Source organism: Dioscorea cayenensis, chromosome 19, assembly GCF_009730915.1.
Source record: "Dioscorea cayenensis subsp. rotundata cultivar TDr96_F1 chromosome 19, TDr96_F1_v2_PseudoChromosome.rev07_lg8_w22 25.fasta, whole genome shotgun sequence".
Classification (NCBI taxonomy): Eukaryota; Viridiplantae; Streptophyta; class Magnoliopsida; order Dioscoreales; family Dioscoreaceae; genus Dioscorea; species Dioscorea cayenensis.
Genome location: NC_052489.1, coordinates 19957638 through 19979390, shown reverse-complemented (window position 1 = coordinate 19979390; position 21753 = coordinate 19957638). Strand labels below are relative to the sequence as shown.

The 21753-nt window shown below is 36.1% G+C and overlaps 2 protein-coding genes across 7 annotated transcripts; one reads left to right on the top strand and one right to left on the bottom strand.

Annotated features, from left to right (window-relative positions):
• Positions 1-5613: 5613 nt before the first annotated feature.
• On the top strand, positions 5614-8524 carry LOC120250003 (ferric reduction oxidase 2-like). The gene is made up of 8 exons (XM_039258724.1): positions 5614-5788; positions 5873-5972; positions 6064-6261; positions 6344-6578; positions 6667-6994; positions 7114-7351; positions 7419-8125; positions 8208-8524. Exons 1-8 carry the CDS (start codon positions 5623-5625, stop codon positions 8345-8347), a joined length of 2112 nt encoding a protein of 703 aa, XP_039114658.1. The 5' UTR covers positions 5614-5622; the 3' UTR covers positions 8348-8524.
• A 24-nt stretch (positions 8525-8548) lies between these two features.
• On the bottom strand, positions 8549-13562 carry LOC120250004. 6 transcript variants are annotated; one of them, XM_039258727.1, is made up of 7 exons: positions 13468-13561; positions 12799-12886; positions 11768-11981; positions 11258-11308; positions 10431-10482; positions 9909-10105; positions 8549-8922 (listed from the first exon to the last, which is right to left on the bottom strand). In XM_039258727.1, the coding sequence occupies exons 3-6, from the start codon at positions 11885-11887 to the stop codon at positions 9915-9917; spliced, it is 414 nt and encodes a 137-aa protein (XP_039114661.1). In that variant the 5' UTR covers positions 11888-11981; positions 12799-12886; positions 13468-13561; the 3' UTR covers positions 8549-8922; positions 9909-9914. The 6 variants fall into 6 exon arrangements, with proteins under 6 accessions (XP_039114661.1, XP_039114660.1, XP_039114662.1 ...); XM_039258726.1 differs by having other exon boundaries at positions 13390-13543; XM_039258728.1 differs by having other exon boundaries at positions 13432-13541.
• Positions 13563-21753: the final 8191 nt, after the last annotated feature.

Genomic DNA, 21753 nt, shown 5'->3' with positions numbered 1-21753 from the left:
TGGGTTGCGGTGGAGATAGGAGCATCACATTGGAAGATGGAGAAGAAGGCATCGGAGGTGCTGGTGGTTGCGGATTAGTAGTGGAAGGAGTAGGTGAGTCTATGGAAGTTGGGCTAGCTACCTGTGGTGAATGGCGAGAGTTATGGCATGGTGGACGAGTAACCAGATTTGGGGTTGAAATTGATGGCAAAGAAGATGCGTTGTCATGGGAGGTGAAGCTATAGAAATTAGATTGGGCAAATATGAAATTAGAGTGGTTATTTGTGAAGATAAGTGATTGGATGGTGATTAGACCTTGTGTGGGTTATTTGATGACAAGTCATTAGAAGCTAGATTTTTAAACTTATTTGAAATATTTGAAAACATGGTTTTGAAGGAAAAACACATTGTCTAAGAAAATCACATCATGAGACAAATAAATTTTAGACTTACGAGGGTCAAAGAATTGATGACAATGATGAGTGAGAGAGAAGCCCAAGTAAACACAAGGTGTCAATCTCAGTTCAAGTTTCTTTTGGGAATATAGCTTAAGCCATGGATAACAAAAACACCCAAAGATTTTTAAGGAATGGTAATAAGCTTTTTCTTGGAATAGGGTTTCAAAAGGAGAACTATGATTTAAAAGGATGTTGGTAGACGATTGATGAAATAGAATGCATGGTGACAAGCAAATGACTAAAGATTGGATGGAAGAGAGGCATCATATAGCAATGTTTTTGCTAGTTCTATTTGTCAATGACGACATTCAACAAGAGCAACTCTTTGTGGAGTCTATGGGGGAGTAATTAGATGTTCTATACCATTAGAACTTAGGTAGGAATTAAGACTTTGAAACTCATCACCTTTGTCAGTGTAAAAGGATAATATTCAAAAATTGAAGTGGTTTTCCATTAAAGGATGGATTTTTTTTGGAAAATTTCTTTGACCTCAGTTTTACTTTGTAGAGTGTAGATCCAAGTGTATTTTGTGTATTGATCAATAAATAAGCAATAATATCATTGTTTATCAAGAGAATTCACAAGAGCCAGCCCCCATAAATCTCTAAAAATGGTTTGTAGAGCTTTGGAACTTGATAGAGTAAGTCAAGAAAATGGTTGTCAACGAGAATTCTTAAAAGACGTTTAACTAAAAGGACCAATAAATAAAATGTGAAACAACACCAAGAGCTTTAAAAGCAAGGATATCATATTTAGAATATAAGAAATAACATAAAAGCAACACCTAGAAGAAAATGAAGTTGATAAAACATGAAACAAAGGAACCAAAAATATGGAAACTGTTAGTTCCATTGGGTGCATGTGGTTTAGAACTCACTCAAAATCTCATGCAAGTATGCACACAAACACACCATAAACCAAAGAAAGGAGAAACACGATTGGTAACCCAGTTTGACTTCACCAACAACCTACATTTGGGTGGCCAAGCCTGGAGATAAGATCCACTAAAAAAAGGAAAATAATCATAAGTACAACTTTGTTATTCATCCTCACAAAAGAATACAAACACTCTCTCTAGATTGCCCATTGTCTACTCTCTCACCCACACACTTGGGTCTGTCTCTGGTGGATCATCCTAAATCTTCAGAGTAGGGTCTTTTATATAAATGTCTCTACATCCCAAAAATAGCACCATCTTCTTTTAAAATCTCTGCAACTACTAAGTTGAACACCTTCCAAAAAATAGAAGTTGCACCTCCAGTTATAACCAAGCTTGCAACGTAGCTCTCTTGCTAATAAATATGGCAAAACTCGAGTCAATCCATGGTTTCTAACCTGATCTGCCCTCAACGGGGCGGTTTATTTTCTATTGGAGATCAGGGCACAGAACACGGTGGGGATTTTTTGTGAGGGATAAGGGGCGGGGTGGCTTTGGTTTTAGCTTGCCCTGCCTTGCCCCACCCCAATAAGCATTTATTTATATTTATATGCCCATATATATATATATATCATTTTAGGTTTTCTTAATTTGTAAATTAAAATATCCACTCAATTATAATTATAGTATGTTTTGATTATACTTTCGTATTTTAACGGTTTAGCTTAAAAAAATTCAATACAAAAAAAAAAATCATATGTTGTAAATTTAATTTATTGATAAAAATTATATATTATAGGGGATTGAAAAAAAATTTCTTAATTTCTTCACAATTTTAGTTGGTCGTTTGTACCTTACATTCGTAATTATACAATGTAAATAAAAATTAAAAATAATAGTGGGGCGGGGCGGAGCGAGGCAGGGCATTGAAGAAAAACCGTGGTAGCGGTTGTGGTATTTATAATACCATTATTTGAGCTGGGCGGGGCGGGGCGGGGCGGGGCGTAGGGATGGTTCAAAAGGGTTGTGGTGGTAGAGGCCTATCCCATCGCCATCCCTACCTGCTAACTTTGACTTAGTTCTAGCTTCTGTTGCAACATGACCTCAAGATGCTTCTAACCCTCCTGGTTGTATCTAAGTTGAATGTTATCAAATCCTTCTGATTTTGACCTGTCAACAACTAGCTTACCTTCTCATGGTCTTATCATTAGATCTTCTCAAGGGCTGCACCTCATATGGCGCGTCTTCACCAAAGATAGTCTTCAATAATCTTCAAATATCTTTTATTAAACTTGATCTCTAAGTCATCCAAGTTTGACCTTCACAATCTCATGCAATCTTTAGGCTATTAAACTTGATCTTCCATTCATTCAAGTTTGATTCTTTTTAATCTTCTAGCTCCTAAATTTGATCTTTCATTTATCCAAGTTTGGTCTTCACAATTTTGTCTTCAATCTTCTGCATGTATAGTTGTGTCTTCAAATAGTTCCGCCCATTAGCTTTGTTTGTATTTTGTCTTAACCCAAGTTGGCTATTATATCTTGTTTCCTTTCATGATTTGTGTCTCCATTTAGCTTGTTACCAAACCGGGCTTCAGTATACACTTGGCCTCCAAGTAGCTAGTTTCTCTTCCAAATCAATCCACTTGGTAAATATAGATGAGGTTTTCTTCTTAATCTTCAATTGGCCAAATATAGCTTGACCCTCACATAGTTATTGCTTGCTTTCCAAGATGGCTCCTTCTCAATATAACTCCAATCTCCTAGGCTGTTGTGCCATGCCATCAACAATGCCACATCATCAAGGCTTGTCATTATGATTGCCACTTCATCTTGCTGCCACGTATGCATGTCAAATAATACCAATAAAATGTATCTGCACTAACAGAAGCATCTCAAAGCATAAAAAGCACCGTTTGCAGAGAAAACACATGTAATCATTAAAATATTTTAAAAAATAAAAAAAAATTATTTTAGATATTTAAAAATTAGTTGAGGCTTATACCTTGTGGTCAATAGAAAATGGAGCAATGATACCCTGATGGGGGAGCACCACACATAAGTCATCTCAGTTGTCAACCAAAAAAATTCTAAAAGGAGGAGGAAAACTGATAGGAATAAAGAAAAGAGAAAAAGAAAAGAGGAGAAAGCAAATTAAAGAAGAAAAAGAGAAGAGGAGATAAGCGGTTGTTAGGTTTACATTGAAAATGAGGGTATTTTAGACAAAATTTATACTTTCTCTCCTTCCTCGAAAATGATTTCTAGCCAAATTTAATAGCTAGAAAGTTATTCCTCCAAACCAATGTTTTTAAAACCTGACTGGATAGTGAACCAGTCTCATATTTGGGTCATCGATCAGCCGGCCGAACCGGATGATGTCATAAATATATATATATATATATATAATAACAAACTTTATTATTTTTTTTACTCATAATTATCTTAAATATTTATTTTAGTATCATTATGATTTTATCAAAATTCATTGAAGATTCAAATAATTAATTTAGGAGAAGCAACAAATACAACCCCCTAAACATTTTATTTCTTAATCTATTACATACATGTACAAATAGTGCAAACATCCTCTTCTTCCACTATATTAATAAGAGCAAACAAGGAAGCATCTATTCCTTTTTGCTTGGAAACTTTTCAAACGAGTTTACAATATAAACTAAAGTCTTTGACAATGTTGCCATAATGGATATGCAGATATACATGATTCATAAATGGATGATGATAACTAGATAAGTTAAACTACCAATTAACCTCGTAACTTTTCATTTGGCCATCAAAGAGAGACAAATGTTCTCTCTCTAATTATGTGAGGATGAGACAAGGCATGAACAAAAATTCCAAAACAAAGCTAGATTTAAGCATGCTTAATTTAATTCTCAAATCTAATCACCATTACTATTAAAATAAAAGTATAGAATAAAATAATTCCTAAATGATCTATACCTCTTACACAATCTATAGGTTTCTTCTTCCTTCTCACTTTCTCATACCCCCAAACTCCAAAGTTCCAAGAATCAAAATAACTCCTTCAACAAATCAAGACTCAAAGAGCATCAAGAAACCAAGAACAAAAGGGTAATTAAAAAGCCAAAGTATTAAAATAATTAATATTCATTTTAATCAATTTAAGTAATTCATTTTTATACAAAATTATTGTTATTCAAAATTATTTCACAAACTGAAACAAGGTAACTGATAATTTGATAGAATATTACCCTATAGAACAAGCCTTCCATTTAGATTAAAACAAAAATACTAATTTCATATTAAAACCAAAATGTGTCTTATTTAAAAAATAGGCAATATTACTCTAAATTAAGTTAAAATAATAAAAATTTAATCCTACTTCATCTTTATTCCGTTTTTGTAAACTTTTATATTTTCCAAATAAAAAATATATAATTTACACACCAAATAAAATATATAAAAAAAACAATACTGCATGACAATGGGACGATCTACCCTCAATTGATTTTCATCTTTATTAGCACATAACACAAAGAATAACTTTAATAAAAATATCTCTTAAAATACCCCCAGAAAGAAAAAATTATTCAAACATAGTATATTGATTATAATCACTTCCCAATGAATCTGTCGGATTGCTGGTATTTTATTTTTCTTTTAATTTAAAATTGAGAATTCCATCCCCTATGGCTTCGACATTTATCCAAAGCTTATCTATTGCGTCACAACATATATATTTCAATTCTTCCTTGACGTTTCTTCCATTAATTAATGCAATAAACCGTTAAGATTTACTCTTAAAAATACAGAAGCGCATCTAGACTCAAAGACGTGGTGCTGATCCGCACGTGACGCACCCGAGCACCACACCGAGCCAGCGCACTCGTCGGTGCGCTCTGTTGCTCAGAGCGCGCGGTGGAGTGTGCTGGCCCGCCCACGATTCTCTCGCCAACACCCGCGCACGCACTCTCCTCAGGACGAGCACGTGCGTATCTCTCTCCTTTCCACCTCCTGATCATTCTCCGCATTCCTATCGTTCATTCCCTCACTTCATCATCCCCTGCATGAACCTTGCCTTCTTGTTAGAAACAAATTCCAAATATATAAACTATAATAAAAGTCAACAGTGATCGTTGACCTCTACACTGCTGCATGTTAAGTAACGTAATCTTTTTTTTTTGGCAAGATTTAAGTAACGTAATCTTGAAACTTGTGACCAGTGTGTGAATCATGCCTCTTGGTTGACATTTCACATTCCTTACTATAAATAATTAATAAGCTTCTTGTTGATGATAGTGCACTGAAAACACACAAGTGAAACAAGATGGCATCCTCTTCGAAAGTAGTTCTCTCAGGGATGAAGTTTCTCATGGGTCTAGTGTTTGTTGGGTGGCTAACGATATGGGTTGTCATGCCAACTAATACTTACAGGAATGGATGGTCACCAAAGCTTCGTTCTGATACTGCTTCTACGTACTTTGGAACACAAGGTTTTATTATTTTGTTTTATGATATATGACCTTTCTTTTAACTCTTTTTGATTAAATTCATCGTAATGGTTTTGCCAAATCCAGGGACTAACATTTTGGTCTACACTTTCCCTATACTCTTCATTGCTGTACTCGGTTGCTTCTATCTCCACTTAGCAAAGAAAAGCAGTAGCTTTGCTCAAAGGTGTGTGTGGAATGTCAATGTGGTTGTTTGATTAATTTGGATCCATTTACAAGAACTAACTTAACTAATAATGTTTTTGTTTGATTGGCAGTGGTGTTTTGAGTAGCCAATATTTACAAGCATGGAAAAGGCCTTTGCTCTTGAAGGGACCTCAAGGAATTGTCTCTGCAATAGAGTTAACATTTAGCTTGATGTTTCTTGCACTCCTACTCTGGTCTTTCTCCACCTACTTAGTCACTAGCTTTGACAGAATCACTCCAGAGTCTGCCAAACAAGATGGACAACAAATGTCAGTCCCTCTCTATTTTTGTATCTAGAGATGTGCGTATATATATATATCTCATAATTATTATTGGATTTATTTTTGGCAGATGGATGGCAAAGTTAGACAGTGCAGCCTTGAGATTAGGATTGATAGGAAACCTCTGCTGTGCTTTCCTCTTCTTTCCAGTGACCAGAATGTCATCACTTTTGCCTCTTGTTGGCCTAACGTCAGAGGCAAGCATCAAGTATCATGTGTGGCTTGGCCATGTTGTCATGCTTCTCTTCAGTGCACACGGACTTTGTTACATCATTCTATGGGCTGCAACAAGTGAACTCTCTAATGTATTTTCAAAGAATAATAATTCATGATAATTTATTATATTTAGATATGTAATTCATGCTAATGAGTTTGAGATAATTGTGATTGAAGATGCTGGAATGGGATGCAATTGGAATCTCTATTGTGGCTGGAGAACTAGCTTTGATTTCCGGTTTATTTATGTGGGTGACAACATATCCTCGCATACGGCGCAAGTTTTTCGAGCTCTTCTTCTACACTCATCAGCTCTACATCCTCTTTCTCTTCTTCTTCCTTCTCCATGTTGGCATTGCCTTCTTTTGCCTTATCCTCCCTGGTGTCTATCTCTTTTTATTGGATCGATATCTTCGGTTCTTGCAATCAAGACGAAGCGTAAGGCTTGTTTCTGCTCGGCTCTTACCTTCAGACACGGTGGAGCTGAACTTCTCCAAGAGTTCAGGTGGCAATCTAATATAAAAACACTAGTCTTATATAATAGAGATCTACACAATGACATACTTTTTTTTAATTTAACATAGATACACCAAATATATCTAAACATCAAATATATTCCAATAGGAACAAGTTACCCGCCATTGAGCACAGTGTTTATCAATGTACCAAGTGTTTCATCACTACAATGGCACCCTTTCACCATAAGCTCAAGCAGCAACTTGGAACCTGAGAAGCTGAGCATCATCATCAAGAAGGAAGGAAGCTGGACTCAGAAACTATCTCAAATACTCTCTTCGCCTCTTGATCGCCTTGATGTTTCTGTTGAAGGACCATATGGTCCTTCTTCATCTAGCTTCCTAAGGTTTGTAATACAAATTTTTTTTCTGCAATCACTGAAACAAAAATAACTGATCCTATGATACATGCAGATATAATTCTTTAGTGTTGGTGAGTGGTGGAAGTGGAATAACTCCCTTCATAGCAATAATAAGAGAGCTTATCTTTAGAAGCACAACACTTGGCAGCAAAACACCTAGCATTCTACTTGTTTGCTCATTCAAGACAACAGCTGACCTTATGATGCTCGACCTTCTCCTCCCGATCACTGGTAACGTCTCCGACCTCTCCCGTCTTCAGCTAAAGGTTGAGGCATTCATAACAAGAGAGAAAGCACCCTCTTCCAACTCAAAGAACATCATAAGAACTATATGGTTCAAGCCTATTCCTTCAGACATGCCAGTGGCTCATGTTCTTGGTCCTAACAGTTGGTTATGGCTAGGTGCAGTCATTGCAACATCTTTCATTGCATTCCTTGTTCTCATGGGTATTTGCACACGTTACTATATTTATCCTATTGATCATAACACCAATGAGATCTTTTCTTATTCTAAGAGGGCAATGCTCAACTTGATCTTCATCATTGTCTCCATTGCTGCAACTGCTAGTTCTGCTGTTATGTGGAACAAGAAAATGAGCTCCATGGAACTTAAACAGATACAGAGCATGGATGCACCGACACCAGCTGCCTCGCCGAGCTCTTGGTTCTTTAATGCTGATAGAGAGCTTGAAAGTGTTCCTCATGAGTCTATTGTGCAGGCCACCAATGTGCACTTAGGCGAGAGGGCAGACCTTAAAAGTAAGTTCCAAGGATATATGAGTTCTATTCAATCTAAAAGTTTAATTGAATTGTGACTTTGATACCATGTTCCGCCTTGTAGGGATATTGTTGGAATGCAAAGAACCGAACACTGGAGTGATGGCCAGTGGTCCTCGAGGGCTTCGACATAACGTTGCAAGTGTTTGTTCATCTGGGCTGGCGGATAATCTCCATTTTGAATCCATTAGCTTCAGCTGGTGATGCTGTCTGCTTGTTTATGGTGTGGTGAACAGCTTTGTTTTCTTGAACCTGGACATAGAGGCCTGTATGCTTCACATATATGTGAAAAATTGTGGAATAAAAACTGATGATCAGTTATGTGTGAAATACCATATAGATATTTTTCTGGTTCGTCTCATCAGAACCATTTTTCACTAGATTATTTAAAACACACAATACCCATTCACTGGTATTATTTCAATTGATTAATAAAGAAAAGGTATCAGAACTTGCACATTTGCTACATTGATTTCTAGTAGTCAAAACGAGAAAAAAGTACATAAATACAAGGTAAAGGAGGAACCCCCAGATTATCTTTTTTCATCTGAGTATATTTCTTCTTTTTGCTTAAGTGCAGCATCAATTCTTGTCCTTTTCACCGTGAGTGGTTGCTATAATAGGTTCAAAACTGTGCCGGAACAAACTGTGGGTGAATTACATCACCTCAAACAACACAATTGTGCCACATTTTCCTGAGCTATACTGTGTTCATTTCTTGGTTTCCTTCGGCACATGATCAGATAGCAAGGTTGACCACTATCCGACACTAGCTGAACCTGCAAGGTTTAATTCTCAGCATTCAGTGTAAAGCAGCATGAATAATATTTAGAACACACATACATTATCTGTGTGTGTATGCATTGTACGTACATATATATCATCACTCATATTTGCAGGCAATATAAAAAAACGTATCATAAACAACAATTTCAAGATGTATATTCAATAAAATAAGATGATGCCAACAAGTCATATTTAACAGAATACAAACTACAGAATAGGGACAGACATCACATAATGCCTCCAGGTAATCAAGTTAAATTTGTGCTGTTGTCAAGTGGTTCCCTACTGAGAAAATTTTAGTATAGACTCATATGTAATATAACATTTTAAATGAAGTAAATGGCAAGAAATTGCAAAGACTGTATGATCTGCATAATCACATAATGCGGTAAAACCAACGACTGACCTTATAAACAATTTACTGACAATAGCCACAAGGAGAAGACCAAAAACACCTTGGTGAAAATATATGCTTTATTTTTCCAAATGCAAATATATTACAGTGTGAAATTCAGTAGCAAGTTAAATTAAGTAGCAAGTTACTAGTAGGAAGGAATAGTGGAATACATCTTTTTCTTTCCCATTAAATGAAGAACAATTGTTGCATTCGATAAGGCTTGAATCCAATGGATGGAGTGCTTCTCATTTAAGATTATAGATGCAACATTGATGACAATTAGTTGGAGTCCAGATATGTGCTTTTGACTTATGCCTGAATTAGATGCAAGTCAAAGCACAAATTTTAAATCAAATATTAGATTTGGAAATCCATCTTAGATTTGGGTTGATTCCTAGATTTGCTGATCTTAGAATTCCAAACCCCTCTGACCAAATGCAACTTAAATTTGATTTGAGCTCCTGATTTGGAAATCCCAAAGTTTAAAAGACCACACCCAATATCTAAAATCAAAATTTATCATCCCCCTTAACGATAGCAAACCATGACCAAATACCAAATAATTTGAAGGTGAAAACTTACGTGGTTTCAACATTGCTTCTGCTTTGCAGATTGACTTTCATCTTCACTTGCTAGCCTGAACTTGAGAACTCTATGAAGACCTGTGATAAGCTTGAGTTCCTTAGCCGGCAGTTGTGTTGAATTGGTAATAGATGTGTCCTTTGGAAAATTGGTTTCAGATATATGGTTCTCTGAATGCATCACTTGAGTAACACCATCTATCACGACAAATATGAAATTTTATTATAAACTGGGCATATATTTTGGAAAATTGAGACCTTTCGTTGGACAAATTAATAAGCTAATGCTGATGAAAGCATGTGGGAGGGTTGACATTGGATTTGAATAAAAAGCCTAGTGACCACTTTTATACAGACTCCTTAAATAATCACACATCTTTTGGATATCGCTGATAAATACCCAAACAGTCAAGATACAGAAATGTCCGATGCAACATCTTCAAATTCATATTTTAGGTGAATGAACAACAAAGGCTATTATTTCAGGGAGAAAAGCATAGCTGCTTCTGAATCAAAATTTTACCTTTTTCTGAGAAGACATAACATGTCCCCATTGTCTCTTGGTACTCTCCTATCTGTTACAAAAAGATAAAAGCATATCAAGTGAAGTTCACCCAAAAAGAAAATAAATAAATAATAAAAAAAAAATACAATGTAGTTGAGAAAATAACTTAAATTCTAACTGTGGAAGAGCTTTTTAAAAAAACAACTCACCAATGCAGAACATCTGTTAATATTTTAAACCCACAATAAAGAGAAGTGAACCAGATCTCAATAACCACAAAAAGGTTGAAATGATTGTAGCTAACAACCTAAAAATGGTTAAAATGGTGTAAGACATCTAAGAGGGGCTTGACACAAATTCTGAATACTTGGAAGTGATAAATCCTCAACATATGGCCGATAAAGTTTAAGGTGTCAAAACAATGCTATTAACTTTAAATCCACATGCTTCTGTTATTGCTTTCTGCAACCCAGCAATATGTACATATATATAACCAGTAAGTTTAAAGAGAACATATGCCAATACCTTAATCATGAATGAACCTATGCTGAAGAAATATAGTCAGTATGTTCATGGCAAAAATGTAGAAGAAACCAATTTCAATCATGCGTTTAGCATATGCCATTATAAGGATATCACCTTTAGCCTTCAAACTGATTCCAAAAAAAAAAAAAATGAAAATTATTAAAGGTTTCTCATTCTTAAACGAGGGAAGATTTGTGCAACAAGAATTACAAGCAATTCTTTTCAAACACTTGGGAGCCAACCAAAGTACAGAACCATATAATTATGTTAATAATTTTGAAAGAAATGCTGAGTAACATGCATTCTATTATTTGACTTACCAGCTTTAGATGATTGGCAATGGTCAGCACAGGATTTTGTGTGTCCAATCCCTACATAATAAAATAAAATAAAATAACCACATTCAGTAATTTTCACTGCATAGAACAGAATGTCAAATATAGTCCATTTCCCTACATATAATCACAGTACATTTACCAAAACAAACTATGGCAAAATAAAGAGATGTCTGAGAGGAAAATTTTTCAGTTGCTTATAATCTTGAGAATTAAGAACTTTACAATGAATATTTTCTCTTCATTAACTGATAGCTTACAGCTGAATGCATTATTTAAACCATGCCTCATGATGGATTTCTTGGTTATTTATGGAGCTCCTTATCTGCATCTGATAGCTATATAATCAAGAAATACAAAATTCTAAGTGAACGCTAGACAGAAATTAAAAAGCCTTGCTATTTTTGAGGAATTACATTTAATTTGACCATGAAATTATCACAATAAATTTCATACAACATCCAGTAAAAAAGAGAATGTAGCGCAAGAACTTACTGAAAGAACATAAGAGGCATTTGCTGGAATGTCACCTTGTACACAAACACTATCCAAGTCAAGCAACAGATAATCCTCTTCGACGTCGGCTTGCTCATTTTGCCTCAGCTTCACCTCCATTGACTAGAGTTCAGAAAAAGGAACCAAATATGCTTTTTCCTATGTATTGACCACAAACCTTAACCCCTAGATTAAAATTTAGTCCAAGTTGTACCTGGCACCAATAAAAAAAAAAAAAATAATCAAGGAGGATTTAAAGAGAATTTTCATCATCACTAATTAAAAAAAAAAACCTAGTAAGTACTATGGGGACAAAAGTAAGTTTTTCGATTTCCAATAGTTGAATAAATTGGGAAAAAAATTTCTTCAAAACGGGGCCAAAAAGAAAGACCTTCATGAAGACAAGGATTACTGTTTATAATTATGCTCAACAGTTGGCGTAGCAACATAGAATGCTCAAACCCTCTTTGTAATGCTCATCCCTTGTATCAACCAAACGAATGGAAGCAAGGGTACGAAGACAAACATAAAGTCATGAGGAACTAAAAGGCAACATCATCAGAGAAATTTAATCTGAAGGTAAAAACACATCCTCCATGGGAATTCAGGAAAAAATAATAATTATATGAGTTTCATACTGACATGTTTGACTAATATCCGGACTCAAAAATTGGGTGAGCCAACATAACAGATTTAGCAATAAATATGATCAGGAACACTCCCATCCTCTTATACATGAATTCTTAAATTGTCTGAACCAGTCTAAAACCAAAAGATGACTATATAGATACTTATTCATTTATATACTAACCACTAACTACATGCTTCTTAACTAGGTATAAAGCATACTTCTCTTCAACAAGGCACAAATCTAAAGACAATGAAGAATGCAAAATCTTTAGAGAAAATGTTATGTTCTCATAATCTATATGTGTTATTACTTGTCAACACAGAACAAAGTACTAGACAAGATACAAAGAACAGAAATAATTGTCAGAGAGACTGAAATCCCTGGGTTAGTAATCAAGAACCTGGGATATGATAACTCTCAATGTAACTTTGATATATGCCCCCAGAACAAAGCCATCAAAAGATGTCCATCAAGGAACACTCTTGCAGCTGAAAGAAGAGGCGAGATTACATGACACAGCGATCAAAAACACAAATGCAACCTACACAAGCCTCCGAGAACTGTAACAGTAAAAAATAACAAGGAAAAATATAAACCACTAATAAATTCCACGAAACAGTCATAGACATATAAAACAATATGGAGGTATAATAAATTGAGAAACCCTTACAATCCTCAAAGCAAACTATAAATTTAGTGTTCTCAATCAGTAAATGTGATATCACCTACAATAAGAAGATAAAAGTTCCAATCTTTCCAACGCATAAACCAGAAAAGGAAATACTTCATTGGTTTACACCCATATAAAAGTCACCAAAAATATATATCAAAATCTTATCACAAACACATGAACAACCACAGATCAGACGACTCCAAACCTTATGATTTCAAAATCAATGAACATCAAGTAACAACATAGAAATTCAATTCTCATATACACACAAAATTAGGACAAAGGTGTTAAAAATAGAGAGGGAAAACACAAACAAACCAAAGAGAAAACATTAAACACCGGCTCCAACTCGACCTCTACCTTCACCTCAGCACCATTGACGACGAGAGTTCTCACCTGATCGAAAGCTCCTCCGACCCACCTCACCCGAAGCCCTCTCTCTCTCTCTCTCTCTCCCTCTCCCTCTCCCAACGAAGATGTTGAGGGTTTCTAGTTTATACCATGGATATTTGGTGCTCAGAGGAAAGTAACAAAAAGTCCCTGAAATATTTACTGGCTTCTTGCATATAAATCCCTGATATCGTCGGTTTTTACAGAAAACTCTATGTTTGTTTAACAATAACATATAATTAACTTATTTTATTTATTTTCCTAAATTTATTTCTATTATTTAAAAATTTACCTCTTTAGGATTTTTATTTTTTATATTAATTCTTAATTTTTATTTATTTTGAAAAAACCTCTCCTAGCAAACTTTTGGGGTTTATGGAGTTATATGCAATTAAAAACAGTGAGAGATTTTTTTTTAATTAAAAAAATTCACTGAATTGTATAAAAACACCAAAATTAAATCTCAACAAAATCTTTTTATTTTTATAGACAAGAAAAGATTAAGGGAAGTAACAGACAATCTCCTCATATTTTGGTTATCCACAGATGATCCTTTGAAATTATGGTATTTCTAATAAGTTTCTTGTATGCCATTTAGTTTTCAGTCCAGATTCCCATCACAAGTGTTCTAATGGGTTTAAGGCACCAAGGAAATGATGGGAATGCGCTAGTGATGATGAGTTTTCTCTCAAGCGGTGAAATGACTGGTATGTCCCTAATAGGCAAACTGCTATGAGTGCTCTTTCTGAAAAGACCAAATGCCCCCTAGCTGGCGTCCTTGGAAAGTGACATGTGAGGCGGTTGGGACCCGAGACATTGCATTGGGCTCCGTGTTTCCCTTTCTTCTTCATTTACCTTTGCCTTCTTCTATTCTCACCAAACCCTGTCTGGAGATTTTTTTCCTACATCATTCTTCTTCTCGTTGGAGTTCTCTGTTGTCTGGATCTTTGTTACCTTATGGACATCAAAACGAACGCATCATTATGATTTTTATACACAAAAGTGACAGCTCGAATGTAGAAAGGCAGTTAGAGCAATTTATAGAACAAGATTGGGGGGTTTTGACAGTTTAGTTTTGTTTACTTTTTGTTCCCATGTTCATTTCTTGGGGTTATATGCATTTCCTTTGGTGTTAGAATTTGTTAAACTGTTTTTTCTTCAAGCATTAACTGATTATGTGCATTGTTTTAATTTGCTTATGGGTAGTAAAATGTGGCTATTAGTCTCGTCAACTCAAAGTGTTATTTGGCTCCTATTGTGGCAATTCTTTCTAAGTTGAAGAAGCTAGTTGACGACACTTGGAAATTTTTCTATAGAACACCCTTTGCACATTTAATAGACTTGGAATCTATATTGTAGGAAAGGGGATGCTGGATACATTGATTCATATATGACGATTTCACCCAACATTTCAAAATAGGTGAAAGCATAGTACCTTTTAGGCTTAAGGATGTGACACATATATATACTTGGATTGTGCTGTGATGGAGATGTTGTCTCCTTCAAACATGAAAAAGAACCATTTAAATTCGAGCAAACATATTTACAAAATGCATAACTGATATTGAGATGTAATCAAAACGAACTCTTGAGACTTGTCTACAGAATGACAGTGAGGAGGAGACATTTGTCAAAATCCATGTGGTCCTCCTCATAGGGACCATCCTCTTTCCCAATACTTCCGTGAATATATGAACATGGGCAACATGCTATGCCGATGACTTGGCCTCACATGCCATTATGCATGGGTGCATGCCACACACAAGTGGCTCATCATTGGTGTCCCATCATTTGTTGCTCATTTGTAGCTTAGGTGTAAAGGATAGTCCACAACCATAGCCTACTTGAAAGGGCGCGGGGTCATCCTCATCATCTGATTTTACAAAGTTATTAGGAGCATGAAGAAACTATGTTTTCGATGGACACCGTGGATTATGTGCTATGGAGAGAACAACTTCATAAAAGTGGCTCCTATCGGGCCTCTCATGAAATCTCTGACAGGGAAAGAAGTTTATGTGTATTTTATTGGTTCACATATGTTGTTATATTTTCACTTCTATTGTTATACGTTTCCATGTATTACAAGTCATTCATGTGTATTACTTGTCCTAAATGTGCATGGTGTTGTGTTTCTTGTGTAGTGCATGTAGTACGAGTTGATGATATTGGGTTATTGTGTAGTATCATACAACATTAGTTCTCAATAAGCATTTCTCCTTTTTTTTTTTTACCCTTGTAATCATTTCGCTTTTATATGGTTTCTAGATATTTGAACTTTTCCCCTTCAATGATGAAGAGTATGCATTGATGGGATGTGGAAGGGGTTATTCACTCACGGAGTACCAAAGGCTATCCTCTGAGAGGTCGACTGATGTGGGCGTGCTAAAAAAGCAGGGTAGGGAATGTTCCTCCTCTGGCAACCCAAAACCAAAGAGACATACTAGCAAGGTATCTTGGAGTTCCAAAACATAAGCAAAGTGGAAGTCAGCAGGGAATCGAGGTTAGGAACATTCCCCCTCTGGCAGCCTATTGATCTTCTATTGACAACCCCGAGAGCGGGTTCTATAGGATTTTATAGGATGAAATGACATGCCTATTAGAGCGGGGTTTACAGGAGTTTGGTGAATTTCGCTTGCGGTTGGACTAATGTGACCCCAGTGACACTTGGAATAGAGGGCTAGCTCATTACCATCACCAAGAGAGTAAGATGTTTAGTGAACTCCTCTAAAGTTTTCTCCACCCCTTTTTTGGGCAAGTGCATAAAGCATGTTGCTTGCAAGAGTACCTCAAAGGCCCGGGATACCCTGGATGTTCAAAACTTGCCCCGAATATCAAAATGCATGTCCTTGATGTTGAAATAATTGCCATGGATGGTGGGAAACCTGAAATCCATACTAAACGGATAACGTACGGCACAACTGAGTGATCCACTTTCCCTAACTTGAAGAGGGCCCGCAAGGGGAAAGTGAGGAAAGAAATAAAAAATAAGTTCTCCCAGGGATTCAATAGTCAATAATAACCCTATACTCGAAGCCATTATTGAGTCCCTAATGAGTTTGAAGAACACAATGGTGCAAGATATCGTAGGAGATAGTGTGCTTGCATTTGTAATTCTAATGATTATGAGAGGATGGGAAGACTTTCGCAATGGAGTTGACAAAGCCCTTGGATTTGTCTTACACAAAAATGAAAATCTCCTTGTAGTCGTCTTCATTATATAACCCCTCAACGAGTGAGGTAAGAAACGAAGCCCAGTTGTTATTAGTTTCATTGTAGATGATAGCGAAGGCTATATGGAATAAAACCTCATTACCATTTTTACATGTTGCACCCAAAAGAATGCCCTCGTACTTGCCTAGTAGGTGTGCTCCATTGAGGAAGTGTAACATTTTGTAAACCTTCTTAAAACCCAACATGCGGGTGTGGGAAGAAAAAAAAGTGTGTTTAAACCTCTCGTCATTTTCAACAGTAATTACACTATAAGTGTTCGTCTCCGCAACCTTATCGACATACTAGAGGAGTAGATCATAGATTATTACATCACTTCCATGTATAATGCTTGTGACAACCTCTTTCCCAATCCAAGCCTACTTGTATAGTAGACTGACACCATGCTCCAGTAATATATCTTTCTATATGTTGATGACATTGTACAAGGGAAGATCCTTTAGTTTGTGGATCACTAGATCACAACCCTAATTCTTATTGGGTTTTAGATGTGATGTAGTGGTGATGTTTCCACCATAAATTTATGTGGATTGCATTATCTTCACTCATAACATGTCGACATTGCCCTCTTTCGATGCATGCACAAGCCACTGAAAGCTCGGTGTGACGCATTGGACATCCATATGCTATTTATTGTTTTTTAGAAAGGTAAAGTCAAAATTTCCGCTTGATGGTGAAGTTGTAAAGAGAATCTTTGAAGTGTTTGGCACTCTACAATCATTGACCTAGTTTGATCTAGGATCCTTTGGATGGTTGGGAACAACTGACAATGCTTAGAGCCCTCACAAAAGGGTGTTGAGATAGGAACACCTCCATGTTGGTGGTCATGCTTTCTGAAAATGACTTCATGTGTAATTATATCAAATAAAGCAAAAATAAACAATTTTTAATCTACATAAAGAAGATACACTAGCCCGAAATTGTTGATAGTGAGCAAAAACACATGATAATACATAGAAACCATGGATAATGAAGAGGAAAATCTTATAATAAATAGAAACAATCAATAATTCTCGGAGAATACTCGTAATACACATACATATGTGAAACTAAGCACAAACATGCAACAGTAAGCGTAAACCATAGAAGATGCCTCAAAATACATAATGGAAAATGGAAAACATTGAATTGGTTTTGCAACCACCAAACATAAAAAAGCAAAATGATACACTAGCATAACATAATGCCTAATTGTGGCTTATGCATTTATAGTTTTATTACATTGGGAAGGAAGAGTCCTCGAGAACATCTATTGTCTTTTTCACTTCGTCCAGGAAAAGGTCTACAACATTTTTGTTGAACATGTGGTATACGTGGCATATGCGCTAAAAGCCTGTCTCTGAGTCAATAGGATACATTTTTTTTTATGCATCTAGTGTAACAAATTTTACTCTTATCCAAGAGACATCAAGGGCCAAATGCTCACATATCTCATCTAGCATCATCTCCCAAGAACTCAGCACTGTAAACTACACCACATGTCCTTCTCCTTTATATCTAACCACAACAAAGAAGGTTTCCAATGGCAGGTAGAACCAAATAGCTTCATGAATCTACATAACATTTATAATTAACATGAGATGTGAGAAACACATAAAAACATGACATCCATACTTGCTGTCCTCCAATGTTGGGAATACCTTCACACCACACATCTCTTTCCAAAGGATGAGATGTAGGCCAAATGAGAAGAACTTTACTCATAGCTTTATGGCATCCATACTCACAGCTTTGTGATGAAGAAGAAGGACAGGAGAGAAGAGTTTGCTTCTCTTTTCAAAGGAACAAGTGCAATCCTTTCAAAAAGAATATGGGGGAAAGCTACAAAGAAGCTTCACACATGATCCTCCGTAGTATACACCATAAATGAGTGATATAACAAAGCGGGAATTTCAACTCCCTCTTCTCATCCTCTCACATGGGTAATTCTAGTATTACACAAAAACAAGGCTGACGGAGTTAACAACGAGGATAGATGGTAAATACAAAGAAAGGATAGGGAATGTTTGGAATATTGAAATCTCAAAAAGGTTGTTCGGGAAGAATGGAAACTTCCAAGGACCTATAGATAAATTTCTCTAAAAAATTTAAATTTTGAATGATTTATTAATAATAAAGAACAGTAACAACTTACTTATTTATTAAAAAATTTCTATTGTAACTTTTCTTTATAATAAATGTCTCACTTTCTATAGAGTAGTTTCCGAGAGCGAAAGGATTACAGTTTGAAGTAAGATAATATTGAAATTTAACAATACTTTATAGGTTAAAATATAAATAAAAATGTTTAAAAAAATATTTGCCAAATATTTGAGAAAAAGAACTCAAAAGTAAGGGATCTATCATGTCAAAATTAAATTTAATAGAGATCAATAAATTATTTTTATCAAAGAAATAACTATAACTTCTCTTTCTTAAATGGAATCCAAATAGAATTTTAGGAAATATAAAAAAATTATCTTTCGATTTTTAGATAAATAAATATTAAAATTTTATAAGAAATAATTGTGAAATATATTCATATAAGATATGTAACTACTTATTTTTAAAACTATGTTGTCTCGAGTGCTGCTATTGCCGATCCGTTGGTTTGATAAAGCTCTTCTGGGGGACCAATGGTTTGTTTCACTATAGAAAGCTCAGTGGATGCCGAAGCACCTTTTTAGGAAGAGCAACAGGAGCTAGGTTTTACCCATTGGACATGGCATATCGAAGGAGCCATGGGAGTTATGCTCAACCGTTGGCCGTTTGTCCTGCTCTTGAAGACCTCGATGGGAGCAAGACTTGATCACTACCCACCAAATGGTCTTGGCCTTTCTATGGTCATTGAGAAATATGGGTGTGCAAAAGTGCCTTACCCTTGTCATATCATAAAAGCTTTCTCAAAAAGTGTAAACTTGAAACTTCATGAGTGGACTGGTGGCTTGGGCAGGCTGGCAGATTAACATGAGTTGTTTGAGTAATAGTTAGTGCATTTGCGATTGTTCATGACTAATGGTTTAAATATTGGAAATAGTTAGCGTGCACTATGTAGAGTCTCGTACCAATGAGGAGTTCTATATCATGTAGGGGAAAGGTTGTGGGTTGCAGTCTCAGTAGAGAGCATGCAAACTCCAGGAAGATTGCCGAGCTATTTTACATGGTGATGAGGTCTCCTACTAGACAATCTTTATAATGGACGTAAGACTCTAATAATGCAGCTTGAGGTTCAAAAGTCTAATCCAACAAGGCTTGGGAAATGGTGATCCAATCGCTTCGATCTCTGGTGATTAGTTTGTCAATATGATGGAGCATGGGTCGTGTTTGGGGGTAATTACCCTCATGGCCACAAATGTTTTTAATTTATATCGCAGTGGCCACAAACCGTTTTTTTGTAACACGAAAGCCACTTAAATTTTCTCCGGTTGCACGTGTGGCCATAATGTCATTTTTTAAGGCGGTTTCCGGCGAGTTTGCTGATGTAGCGCCGATGTGGCGCTGACATGGCTCCGGAAACAACCTTAAAACAGGCTGTTATGGCCACAAGTGCAACCGGAGAAAAGTTAAGTGGCCTTTGTGTTACAAAAAAAAGTTTTGTGGCCATAGCGTTATAAGAGCAAATATTTGTGGCCACCAGGGGAACAATCCCGTCGTGTTTATCGTTGAGATAAAAAGGGTTGGGTTCCTTTGTTATGCATGCTTTTTTCTTTGACTTGAAGGTGATGGCAAAATTTTCAGGTTTGCGAAAGTAGTAATCTTGAGAATCTTGGGACTTAGCAAAGCCATTAGACCGTTTAACAACTCCAATTCCAACATTTGGTCGATGAGGACTAGCATGATAGAGAACTTGGAGAGCTGGGAGAGCTGCTTCATGGCTTTCTAGATGTCATATGTGATTAACATGGATACCATAGATCGAGAAGGGGAAAGGGGTATATCAGATTGCTCAAACGAAGATGGAACTGCAGGTTTATGGTGAGGGGATGACTTTCTCTTTGCCCTAATGTGCTTTCGATGTGGGGTCATTTACTTGCAAAGGGCCATTGACCATGATGTGGCCTGCACAATAACATTATTTGCAAGTAAGTCAACCCATTGTAGTGTGGTCGGATAGGAGATAATTGGTGCAAGGAGGTAGGGTGGTTGGAGATCTTCTTCTCTTCATGTTGGGTCTATTGTTTACTCAAGAAGAAGACCACAAGGAAGCAGAGTTTTGTAGAGGGTGGTTGTTTGACTAAGAGGACTGCTTTTTTGACATTGCACCAACTTCCATTCATCGATTATCTACATTACCTGAGGACGGGAAGTGTTGGGGGAGAAGGTACAATCACAAAACCACAAAATTGGTGTTTTAGTGAAATTAATGTAGCGATTAAGTATGAGTATTACAGCAATCGTGCTACTCTTAGAAACTCTAACTTGTAATCAATATGGCCTTGATGCGGACATGTCACTACCTGTGCTATTCTTAAGAATTTCCTAGTACTATAGCATGTGCAATATAGGCATGTTATTGTAACATCGTGTGAAAAATCACGAACCTGTAATTAATGAACTCGACCTGAATAAATACTGAGAATTCTAGGATCTTAATTCTGAGAAATAATACAGCCGTGTTACATTAGCAACTGTGCTAAATTTTTAGAACTCCAGCATTTCAGTTCTTCCCCTCTTAGAGTACAAAAATTGAATCAGATGCAATAAACTATCAAAGATCAAACAACCATAAATGAGACACATGATTTAGTGTGGAAAACCACTTCAATCATAGGGTGAAAAACCATAGGACCAAAGGCCACTTAAAACCCTTTTCTCTTATGTTAATAAAGGGATAACAAAGTCTTCTCTAGATTTAACTAGAGATATACACTACAATAGCATTAACAATCACAAAAGAGGATCCCAAGTTATACATGCATCATCAGTATAGGAGGTGGATAACAAAAATACTAAGACGAGGTTAAATTAAGGATCAAACTAGATAGATATGGAGACCTTTTTGCAAGGATATTCTACCCAAAGTTTGAGTAAAATCCAGCTTTATATTGCTGTCCGATTGTCTTACCTTATCTCTTCCTTTTCAGT